This window comes from Petromyzon marinus, chromosome 7, assembly GCF_048934315.1.
Source record: "Petromyzon marinus isolate PM22_M1 ecotype Great Lakes invasive population chromosome 7, UKy_Petmar_22M1.pri1.0, whole genome shotgun sequence".
Classification (NCBI taxonomy): domain Eukaryota; kingdom Metazoa; phylum Chordata; class Hyperoartia; order Petromyzontiformes; family Petromyzontidae; genus Petromyzon; species Petromyzon marinus.
This window is the reverse complement of record NC_133673.1, coordinates 16,482,522-16,494,739: the sequence shown is the minus strand read 5'-3', so window position 1 is coordinate 16,494,739 and position 12,218 is coordinate 16,482,522. Positions and strand designations below refer to the sequence as shown.

The 12,218-nt window shown below is 57.8% G+C and overlaps 2 protein-coding genes across 5 annotated transcripts in view; one reads left to right on the top strand and one right to left on the bottom strand.

Moving 5' to 3' along the window:
- The window catches only part of OLFML1 (olfactomedin like 1), a 97,292-nt gene extending 92,907 nt beyond the window's left edge, over positions 1 to 4,385 (bottom strand). For 2 of the 4 annotated variants that reach the window (XM_076065463.1, XM_032949302.2), the window contains exons 1-2: positions 3,894 to 4,385; positions 2,486 to 2,679 (exon numbers count right to left, since the gene is read on the bottom strand). Coding sequence is in view for 2 of the 4 variants with exons in the window: in XM_032949302.2 (XP_032805193.2) it covers positions 2,486 to 2,488 (3 nt within the window). In the remaining 2 variants the exon portion in view is untranslated. Of the gene's footprint in view, positions 1 to 2,485; positions 2,680 to 3,400; positions 3,809 to 3,893 lie in introns of those variants that run through there. The other 2 variants (XM_076065462.1, XM_032949300.2) reach the window with 2 other exon arrangements.
- Positions 4,386 to 9,301: 4,916 nt separating this feature from the next.
- The window catches only part of LOC116940046 (synaptotagmin-9-like), a 37,602-nt gene continuing 34,685 nt past the window's right edge, over positions 9,302 to 12,218 (top strand). The window contains exons 1-2 of the mRNA XM_076065496.1: positions 9,302 to 9,311; positions 10,820 to 11,429. Of these exons, the coding sequence (XP_075921611.1) occupies positions 9,302 to 9,311; positions 10,820 to 11,429 (620 nt within the window). The remainder of the gene's footprint in view (positions 9,312 to 10,819; positions 11,430 to 12,218) is intronic.

Below are 12,218 nucleotides of genomic sequence, written 5' to 3'. Positions count from 1 at the left end.
TGAGAGGGGGTGGGGTGAGGGATGATCGGGGTGAGAGGGGGTGGGGTGAGGGATGATCGGGGTGAGAGGGGGTGGGGTGAGGGATGATCGTGGTGAGAGGGGGTGGGGTGAGGGATGATCGGGGTGAGAGGGGGTGGGGTGAGGGATGATCAAGGTGAGAGGGGGTGGGGTGAGGGATGATCGGGGTGAGAGGGGGTGGGGTGAGGGATGATCGGGGTGAGAGGGGGTGGGGTGAGGGATGATCGTGGTGAGAGGGGGTGGGGTGAGGGATGATCAGGGTGAGAGGGGGTGGGGTGAGGGATGATCGGGTTGAGAGGGGGTGGGGTGAGGGATGATCAGGGTGAGAGGGGGTGGGGTGAGGGATGATCGGGGTGAGAGGGGGTGGGGTGAGGGATGATCAGGGTGAGAGGGGGTGAGGGATGATCAGGGTGAGAGGGGGTGGGGTGAGGGATGATCGGGGTGAGAGGGGGTGGGGTGAGGGATGATCGGGGTGAGAGGGGGTGGGTTGAGGGATGATCGGGGTGAGAGGGGGTGGGGTGAGGGATGATCGGGGTGAGAGGGGGTGAGGGATGATCGGGGTGAGAGGGGGTGGGGTGAGGGATGATCGGGGTGAGAGGGAGTGGGGTGAGGGATGATCGGGGTGAGAGGGGGTGGGGTGAGGGATGATCAGGGTGAGAGGGGGTGGGGGATGATCGGGGTGAGAGGGGGTAGGGTGAGGGATGATCGGGGTGAGAGGGAGTGGGGTGAGGGATGATCGGGGTGAGAGGGGGTGGGGTGAGGGATGATCGGTTGAGAGGGGGTGGGGTGAGGGATGATCGCGGTGAGAGGGGGTGGGGTGAGGGATGATCGGGGTGAGAGGGGGTGGGGTGAGGGATAATCTGGGTGAGAGGAGGTGGGGGATGATCGGGGTGAGAGGGGGTGGGGTGAGGAATGATCTGGGTGAGAGGGGGTGGGGTGAGGGATGATCAGGGTGAGAGGGGGTGGGGTGAGGGATGATCAGGGTGAGAGGGGGTGGGGTGAGGGATGATCGGGGTGAGAGGGGGTGGGGTGAGGGATGATCGGGGTGAGAGGGGGTGGGGTGAGGGATGATCGGGGTGAGAGGGAGTGGGGTGAGGGATGATCGGGGTGAGAGGGGGTGGGGTGAGGGGATGATCGGGGTGAGAGGGGGTGGGGTGAGGGATGATCAGGGTGAGAGGGGGTGGGGTGAGGGATGATCAGGGTGAGAGGGGGTGGGGTGAGGGATGATCGGGGTGAGAGGGGGTGGGGTGAGGGATGATCGGGGTGAGAGGGGGTGGGGTGAGGGATGATCAGGTTGAGAGGGGGTGGGGTGGGGATAATCTGGGTGAGAGGGGGTGGGGGATGATCGGGGTGAGAGGGGGTGGGGTGAGGGATAATCTGGGTGAGAGGGGGTGGGGTGAGGGATGATCAGGGTGAGAGGGGGTGGGGTGAGGGATGATCGGGGTGAGAGGGGGTGAGGGATGATCGGGGTGAGAGGGGGTGGGGTGAGGGATAATCTGGGTGAGAGGGGGTGGGGTGAGGGATGATCGGGGTGAGAGGGGGTGGGGTGAGGGATGATTAGGGTGAGAGGGGGTGGGGTGAGGGATGATCGGGGTGAGAGGGGGTGGGGTGAGGGATGATCAGGGTGAGAGGGGGTGGGGTGAGGGATGATCGGGGTGAGAGGGGGGTGGGGTGAGTGCTTGGGGACCCGAGTTTTGGATCCAGGCCTAAACTCGGCGCGTCCAAGGGGAATGACTCGGGGCATAGATTTGAAGGGGTGGCGGGGGGAGACTCGGGGGGGGGGAAATCTCTGAATCTGATAATAACATAACACACACACACCAAATACACTGACATCTCACACAACGCGTGTGTGCGCACGTGTGTTATCGTGAGCATCATTAATGGGCGGGGGGGGGGGTGCCGCGCTGTGATTTGGTTTCACGAAGCCACGGGGTTTGCTACTGAGAATGAAGCGTTCAATACAGCGCGTTCCGGGCGCCACAAACACGCATGCGCCACGTGTGCGTGCGTGTGTGTGCGTGCGCGTGTACGTGGGTGCGTGCGTGCGTTCTCAAAGCGGAGGAGGGCGCACCCCAAACGCACGCTCTTCCCCACGAGCGCATTCACAGTCGCGTGCGGCGGCGGTGGCGGCAGCCGCACACCAACATCATCATCATCATCAGGACCATCATCATCAGGACCATCATCATCAGCACCATCATTATCAACACCAGCAGCAGCAGCAGCATCATCATCACTGTGAGCACGCGGCGCGCGGCGTAAGAGACGCAGGGCCGTGTATCGGCGATGGAGTCGCGCTAACGGAGAACACCCTTCCAGCGGAGACAGGGGAGACACGCGCGGAGAGCGGAGGAGGGAGGGGAGGGGGGAGCAGCTGGAGACGGCGGGACGGGGACAGCGAGGGAGGATGCAGCGCAGAAATGCCTACAGACCCGGAGCCCAATCTCTGTGACAAGGCGCTCACCATCGTGGCCGAGCTGTGCTTCAAGGGGGTCGTGTTGCCCGAGCGCTGCCAGGACTTCGCCCCTGTCCTCCCGGACGACAGGTTCCACTACCGCCAGGAGGGCGCAGGTAGGGGCGGTGCGGGCGGCGTTAGTTGAGCTGTTCGCGGATCGCTCATCCGGGCTCCCTCGCCAATCGCTCAGCCGCAGAGATTGTCTGATAGCGGAACGGACGGACAGGGAAACATGCGGACGGGCAATCACACAGACGGACACATACACGGATACACGCACACGGACATATAGACGAACACACATACACACACAGACAAAGACGGACGCACACACAGAGACACGCAGCCGGACACACACAAACGGAAACGCAGACGGACACACACACAGACATACATACACACAAACGAACACGCGGACGGACATACACACAGACAGACACGCAGACGGATACACACACAGATATATACACACACACAGAAGGACGGACACACACAAACAGACACGCGGACGGACACATACACACACAAACGGACACACACACACAGACAGACGGACACACACAGACAGACAGACACATACACACAGACAGACAGACGGACACATACACACACACACAGACAGACCGACGGACACATATATACAACAACAGACAGATGTACACATACACAGACAGACGGACACATACACACAGACAGACGGACACATACAAACACACACACAGACGGACACATACAGACAGACGGACACATACACACACAGACAAACAGACGGACACATACACACAGACAGACCGACGGACACATACACACAACAACAGACAGATGGACACATACACAGACAGACGGACACATACACAGACAGACGGACACATACACACAGACAGACGGACACATACAAACACACACACAGACGGACACGCGCACCTGCTAAGGGCCGGCATTGCCTGGCGCTATCGGCGTGAGGCGCCGCGAAGAAGGATCGGCCCCGTCACGGCTTTTGCTGACAGTGCGCACTGCCGTTACACTCGCCCCGTGCCCCCCACCCCCACCCAACTCCCCCTCGTCCCTCGGCCCCCCGCGCCGCCGCCGCCGCTGCTGCTGCTGCTGTCACGATGCGTGCAGCAGCAGCAGCAGCGTGATGAGTGTCGCTTCTTCCCCATCGTCATTAACGAGCGGCGGCTCTGCGCCCGCTCGCGAATCTCCGCCACGCGAACTGCACGCGGCAGCGGCGGTTACTGCCAGAGTCGTTGGGTTACCGGCCCACCTCGACCCAGATGATTTGGAAGATAGACATCATCACGGGAGATGTTGCTCCCCTGGTTCATCACCCCCCCACCCGTCTTTCCACCTCGTCACCCCCCCCCCTTCCTCCTCATCCCTGAAACACTTCATGATCGGCACGCGGAGAAACCCCCACCGCTGTCGCTACGAGCGCTGGAGGACGAGGACCACGAGGAGGAGGAGGAGGTTTCGTCTCGCGTGCGGGCTCCGTGCGCACGCCTATGGCGCAGTGACGATGCCTGTCGGGGCACTTCCGCTTTAATCGGAGCGGGTCTGTAATTGCCTCCGCGCGTTTTCCTTTGCAAGACTCTCTCGAGCGATCGTGCTTGCGTCCTCTTCACAGACACAAGGACAAACATCCACCGTATCGCCTTAACTGGCTGTTGGGGCCAGTGCCGTTAGCGGCCAGCTATGATGGGGGAGTGGGTGGCCAACACCATGCCCGGCGCCCTTTGTCTCCTTCGTAGCGATGTTTACAGACCGAAGAGTTACTAATTTAATACACACACACTGACATAGACATACACACAGATCAATATCTTATTATCAGTGCCCCGTGGATGCGTCTAATGACTCTTAACACTGCCGTGCGCGCGCACGTGCCCGCTCGCCACGGCCTGACGTCACCCCGAGCTGATGCACGCCTGCCCACTCACCCCCACCCCCACCCGAACTCCCCACACCCCCTCTCCTTTGTCAGATTCACCCCCCCCACCCGCATCCCCCCAAAGTCCTGCACGTCGCCCACCACTCCCCCCACCCACTGCTGTGACATCGCCCAAAGGACCGCGAACTATTTTTTTAATATTGGACTCAGCGTGGGACCAGCCGGACGCTGAGTCCAATCAATTTAAGCAATGGGGCATCATCGTCATCCTGTTCTAATCACCATCACGAATAATCATTTGTACTCTGATAATAATCATGACCATAATTGTCATCATCATTCCTACTCTATCATCGTTATCATCATCATTATCAGCCTCCACTTCGCATGCTGATAATCATCACGAATTAAATCATCATCAGCAAACTGAGTGTCATCATAACTCGCATCATCCTTACTATCATCGCCATCATCATCATCTCGGCTATCATAATCCAGAATCTCATTGCGATCTGGAAAACCACGCTCGCATCGTCGAGGGCCTCACTCCACGTCCGTATCCACGAACGCATGAAGCTCGGTTCAGAACAACGAGAGGGCCACGTGGTGCGCAGAGAGAGAGAGGGCAGGGGAGACCACACCAGGGTCGCCTCATTCGTGGATGGAGGGTTCATCATTCGCAGAGCGGTTCGGTATTCATCCAGCAGCCGCGCCACTCATTCTTAAGACTCCTTTCGGATTGGGATAGATCCTTTACAGGTCTCTCGCCATAGATCACCACGAAGGATGTAACTCCTGAAGAAGCTCCCCGGCACTTGGAGCAAGGCGTCGGACATCGTGGCCATCAACGCGCGGCACGACCCGAAAACGCACGGGAATGTGAACGGCAGCAGTAGCAGCACGACCGCGAACGCCCACGCAGCAGATTCGATTATTCATTCAGAGCAAACGAGAGGCGGCTGAGACTAAACATCGAATTTCACCTGGGTAAGGGTCGGCGGTCAGGTTTATACATCCCCAATAAGGTCATCGATAACGCACAGAGTAGAAATCGCTGGCAACATAACGTCAGTCGTTTTTTTTTTTTATCGCGGGCTCAGGTTTTGTTTCATATGTTGCCAAACTTAACGGCGTTGGTCAGAGCGGATTTGTGAGGGGATGGGGGAAGGGGCGGAGAGGGGGCAGGTTCGGGTCCAGACATCATCCGCCACTGATGTTAGCCGTGGCCTAGAATCGGACCGAGCGGGACCAGGTTAATCACACAACGCGCTAACCAATGCACCACCCATTAAATAATACAGTACGTTACTATAAATAATATAAAGCATCACGCGAATGAGAAAAAAAAGTTTATACACAGAAAGTTTTAAACCGAGCGTAGATTCCAACATTTTGTTATTGGTCACTCGCGCTCGGATTGACCAATCACAAAGGGCCCAAGTGGCCCACAACCCCGGCCTGCAGGGAGGGGATCCGGCCTACACGATGGACGTTCGACCAATTCCCCCGTGCGTAGTTGTGCGTGTGGGACTGACCGGGGCACCCCAGAGACAACACGGCAGCCTGCACACGAGGGGACAACACTCAGCATGCGCCTACGATGCATCGGATGAGTCTTGTACCTGTTACCTACTTGCTGTACTGTACTGTCCAGGCCACCGCGGCTTATTGGGATCACACGACAACTAATTCGTGTGTGCAATGTTGATATTCTTCCATTCACCATCATCACCATCATTATGCCAATTATTAAGTCGGCACAGTCTCGCCGAGTCTCAAGACTCTTGCTCAGGAGGGTCCTGGGGAATGTTTTTCGGCCGATCCCAGAAGGAGTGAGAGTTTGGCGTCGCGTGGGAGGAGGAGACCCAAACAGTCCAGAGCCAACCCGGCACCGCGCCGCTGTAGACGAGAGGGAGACACCGGGGACTGTCACCTCCTGGCCACCACCTCGCAGCAGCCTCACGCCTTCAACACCTGGCAAGCCCTGGTGGTGGTGCTGGTGGTGGTGGTGATGGTGGTGGTCACCCATCTAAGCACGAGCCAGGCTGAATCCTGCTTAGATGTCGAGATTTCGCCAGACTGGAGCGAGTGTTCGGTGCTCGAGGGTCTGCTCGGTATTCGATTAGAGAATCGCGAGGCCAGATTCTGGTCACTGATGGTGACGCCTCCACGTTACTGGCGTCGCCTTATTACTTATTCATCGATGCGCGAATAATTCAAAGAATTATACAGCCGGAATAACCCCGCAGCTTAACACGAAACGCATTAGCAGATGTATAATGCATGCGGGCCCGGTATCCGCCACACACACACACGCATACCCGCACACAAACACGTACACAAAGACGAGGGTTCCCAGTATAGTCTTAACAGACTTGTGGGGAAAGTGCTGTTATCGAGCATCTTTGAAGGCCGGCACGGCACGCGATGGGTGGGCGGTCAGCACCACGCCCAGTCGTCTTTGTTTCCCTAGTGACGATGCTCACACATCGCAACAGGTACTCATTTGAGGCTGAGTCAATCTAGGGGATGCCCAGGGCAGGTTCAGATAATTATCAGTGGTGTTGGCCGTGAGCAGGAATGGAACTTTGGGATGCCGGGTTCGTAGCGCAGCGCGCTAACCGCTACGTCACCGCTCCCCACAACAGACGCGCACAACCACATACACGAGCGAAAAACAAATACGTGGATCTGGATCTGAGAGGGCGTTGGGGAAAATGTGTTTCAGCCACCACCCTTTCAGAACGGCACGGCACCACTACTCGGAAGATGATGTGGCTTGCAGAACCAGTCTCGCCCGCCTTTGTATCTCCCGTGCAGATATTCACAAGTGACTCGCTGCCTGCCGCCCGAGTTGTTGGGTTCGGTCTGATACCGTGGTGATGTCTTCATCGACTGACAAAAGGAGCGCGTCTTCTGCCGTGCGGCGTGCACGTGGCTCTAGATCCTTGTCGTGTCTCTTGCCGCCTTGGTGGACAGCCCCTCTCCTTGTCAGGCCACCACCGCCGGATGAGGCCCCCCCCCCCTTACCTCGCCCCCCGTAACGTCGTGAATATCCCGGGGGGTCACGTGATCGTGACTTGGTGCTGGTCAGTGTGGGATGGTGAAGGCTCGCCGAGAGAAAGAGAGAGGCATATGGCCGTCTGTGGGAGCATAGCAGTCGAGTACAACTTTCGTATAGTTGCTGCACTGCCCTCTGATGCCCACAACGTCGGCCCTGCAGCAGCTGCCGATAAAACCAAACGGCCTGCTGTGCATGGTGTGCACTCCGTCGAAGCACCAGCAGGCTGAACCCCACTTAGCTGCCATATTGTTACACAGACAACCTACTTTTGTTTGAGGGTTTTAGTCCTTCCCATGTATAAACAGGCTCCCGAGATCCGACGATCAGAGTGATCTGATCTGGCGAGAAGGGACGGGAGGCTACGTCCGCAGACCGCGTGGGATGGGAGACGCATCCCTCGTCACTCTACTTCCAATGACCTCTCAAACACTCTGTAATAATTGGCCGCTAACACCGTAATATATAAAGAGGACAGCAGAGCTTGGCCAATTGTTTGCGCCGGATCACCGTGTGGCTGCCTCTCAGTCGTTCTCGCTCTATCAGAGTGGCACGAACGCTGTGCGGGGCTTCACGGGTGGAAGTTATGTATTATTATTAGTATAGCTGTTCGTCGAGGTACGGGGCGAGCGAACGAGCGAAGCGGGAGAGCGCAGCCGGAGTCACGTGGCGGCACGGCTACAGGGCCTCTCTCCAAATCAGTCGGAGCGAGGACATTCTCGCCAGATCTTGTGAAGTTAGGCAGGGTGGAGCCAGCAGGCTACTGCTTTCAGGGCCACCGCAGTGCAAGAGGAGAGGTGTTGCAGGCTGCAGCGGGACTACGCTGGCAGCAGTTCATCAACGTGCATCGCCGTGCTGTACTTGTCTGCGCCGACGATCACGCTCCCTGACTTCACCCTCCTCGCCCCCGCAGACGCCAGTGTGGTGAAGTATGGTCAAACAGTCTCCAAGACCCCTCGTCCAGCAATGAAGTGCCACACGAGGCCGTGCGTGTACACGCGGATTTACAGACGTGGCTTCCGTGAAACGTGTTTACTTTGGTTGGGCTAGGGACTAGGATCACCTCTCGTCGGTGATTCTTTCGTGAGAATGTGACACGAAGGGACTCGGGTTATCCATAGCGACCTCCCTTTGGTGGAAACTCCCCGAGCGGGATGATGAGACTGAAAGCAGAACCGTGGGGGAAACGCGGGGGGGGGGGGGGGTCAACTTGCGTAGCTGATGCGGAATCTGGCAGACGGAAGGAAGCGATGGCGAGCTGTGGTGGTGGCAATCAACGACATCGTCCGTGATGACCTCTTAAACTCTGAGAGCCCTCCCCAGCCACCAGAGGAGGGGCATCTTAATGGGAGGTGGGCTAGGGGGCGAATTCGGTGCTCGCGGACTCCCCATGAAACCGCAGCTGCGTCAAGGATCCCCGTCTACATTCGTAGGGGAACGGGTGGATTTGCTCGGGGGGAGGGGGTGAGGCTTTGCGGGGGGAGAGTTTGTACGGTGGAGGGGGGTTGGGGCCATCAATCATCGCTGATTGCGGCTTAGCGCGAGCCGGCGCCTCGTGCTCGCCCCTGTGTGAGCGACAACAAATCGCACGCGGGGTAACGTTTCGGTACTCCCACCTCTTCTAGCAAGCCCACTGGGCAGCGCGGAAGAGTAGGCCAAATACCCTTGAGAGGAGCTCTCCAGAGCTATATACCGATAGTGGAGGCCCTTTGACCTACAGTGCATGTTCGAGAAATTGCACGGCTGCGCCTTTATCTTTCGCTAGACAATTTGCAGCAAAATCCGTTATCACGCAGGGCTTAATAAATGCAGTCCGGGTCAGCGAGTCAGAACACATTCACGCAGCCGGCACACCACATCTAGTATGCGTCTCGTTATGGCTACCGGTACACGTTTGCTACACCAATCTGCCGGCGACGAGGAGAATGAAGACGTGGCTGGCTCCCTCCGCCCCGTGTTCATATTTAAACGCGCGCGAGATGTAATGCGGATTTGCGAGTCCTCTGGGTCACAAATCCGACTCCCCCCCCCTTCTCGGCCCTCTCTCCCTTTCTCTCCCTCCCCTCTCTCCTCGCCTCATCCGGTCCCTTCCCGTAGCTCCCCCCCCGCCCCCAATCTTCAATTTAATCGCAGGACTGTGGTCTTCGAGCCTTACAAAACCCGATCTCTCTGTTCCCCGCAGCGCCACCCCTACGCCCAGAACCCCCCCCCCAGTATTCCCCCGATTGCACAGCGCCCCTCCCCCGCCGCCTTCCCCCCATGCACCCCCCGCCCCCCTCTGCGTCTCCCAGAGCCAATCTCTGCCCACACGGCTCGTGCACAGGCGACAGTGCCAGCATCAGTTCCAGCGTTGGCAGTCTCTCCGAGTTGTCTGTATCTATCTCTCTCTCTCTATCTCTCTCCATGGCTCTCTCCGTGCATCTGTGCCTGTCCCTGTGTGTCTCTGTCGCTCTTTCAGCCTTGTCTATCTCCCTATAACCCTCTCCGTCTCTCTGTATCCGTCTATCTTTCTTCGTGTGTGTCTCAATGGCTGACTCTCTCGGTAGCTGGCTGTGTCCTTCCGAGCCTCTGCGTAGCCTCATTATGTCTCCCCCCATGTCTTCCTGCGTGTTTCTATCCATGCTGGTCTATCTGCCGCTCTCTCTATATTGCCCGCGTCTGGCTGTCTCTCCATATAGCTCCATGCCTGTCTTTGTGCCTGCTCTTGTCTCTCCGTGTCCTCTTCCCCATGCATTCAGGGACCCACGTTGCGTTGAGACAACTCTCACCAGGAGAGGACCAAGCCCTCTGTATTATGTACGCTTGCAGGACGCTATTCAAATGATAATTTTGATGCTCAGGGTTTGACGTCTCAATATTTCACGGAACGCTGCTAGGAACTGGCTTGGAATCGGGATTAATTGGAATAAAGCACTACCACGAGAGTATAAGCCGCAACTATCATCAAACCAAGGCGATATGGATGTGGCATGCCAACAATTCCGGTGACATTGTTCTGGAATGTTCTGGCTGAAATTTAGCACTGATGATGATGTTGATAATAATGCCCCATGATAGTGATGATGGTAAACATGGTATCACGATGGTGGTGATTGTAATACTGTAGCATGATGGTCATTATGATGTCTACAGAGGTGCTCACTCCATTAATCGGTGCATGGAATGAATCGCCCTCTGACAAAATCTGCCAAGTAGTTCAACGCGAAAGCGGGCCGTTCGCAATCGCAAGGCTCTGAATTCAAATCACCCCCCCCCCCCCCCGTCAAATGAATTATGTGGAATTTCCACATCATTCATATGGGCTGTGAACATGAAATCACTGTCATTTATTTGCCCAAATCACCTAGAATGTGCCGCCCTTCCTCCCGCCCCCTTACCCTCCCATGTATCCAAGACGTGTCGGTGAGCCTTCTGGCCGTGGTGGTGACGCTATGTGGCGTGGCGCTGCTGGGGGTGTCCCTGTTCGTCTCGTGGAAGCTCTGCTGGGTTCCATGCCGGGACCGCGAGCGGGAGGCGAGGGCCGCGGCGGCCGGAGCTGCGCGCTCGGCGCCCTACTTGCCGCAACAGCTGCTGGGCGCCGCGCCCGCTCTCGACGTCAACGGCCTGGAGTACGAGAAAGCTCCTCGTGCCGACGACTCCATCGTGGGAGGGCCTCAGCAGCAGCAGCAGCAGCCGCCGCTGCAGCAGCCGCTGGTTCTGCAGCAGCAACCGGCACAGCAGCCGGTGCAGCAGCAGCAGCAGCAGCAGCATTCGACGGAGCCAGAGCTACAAGCACCCGCCGAGGCCATGGTCCGGATGAGCCACACGTCTCCAGATATCCATGCGAGCGGGAGAGACAGCAACCCCGTGGGACAGCAGCAGCAGCTGCTGCCTTTGCAGCCGTTGCAACAGCAGCCGCAGCCGCTGCCGCTTCCGCAGCAGCAGCAGCAGCCCACGCCGCAGTGCCCACAGCCGCAGCAGCGCGCGGTGCAGCGGCAAGGGACGGACCAGTCAAACTCGTCACGGTGAGCGGCAGGCACGGCACGCAAGGGCAGTGGGGGCAGTCCGAGGGAGATTTGGGGGTGGGGCAGTGCCCACGGGCGTTCAGAGACCACGGTCGCAGGGTCGGAGGCAGAAGTAAATGTTTGAAAAAAATGTTCAGACCAGGAATTGCTCGCCATGCGAATGTGGAATTTCCACAGCCGGTTCAGTGCCGCTATTCGAGGTGAGTTCGAGTGGAGAAAGTGAGGTTAAAGGTGCGGCCCTGCAATTACTGGCTCACGCCACTGCTGGCGAAAAGCCTTCCACTCGATGGTAGTTTGGCCTACTCTTCCACGATGATTGTACGTCTTGGAAAAGGTGAACGCCCACACTTTACCTCACGACCACACGCAACGTGCTGTGATGAACCCATTCATAAATGCCGGGTGGACAGAGGCCGTGACGGTAGGGGCGGTGGGGAGATGGATTAAAGAAACTTGGCCCATTGTTTAAACTGCCGCGCCGCCAGATCGAATCGAATCGAAACTGGGACCTCTGCATCGCAATTCTCGATTGCGCCAGGAGTCTCACCGCGAGAGGCGGGGAGGCAGTGGGTTCATTCCTCTCTAAACACTGCGCGGCGATGCTCGCGTCGGGGCAATTATAAGAGGCTCTCTGAACAACGCTCCCATCACGGGTGACAAATTCGCGACACGTGCTCGGCGTGTTTACGCGTGAGTGGTGGCGTTTACGCCTCCGCAGAAGTCTCGTGAACGTTTACCGGGAGAAGTGCCGATTACCGGAACAACACTTCTCCTGCCGCTGTCTTCTTC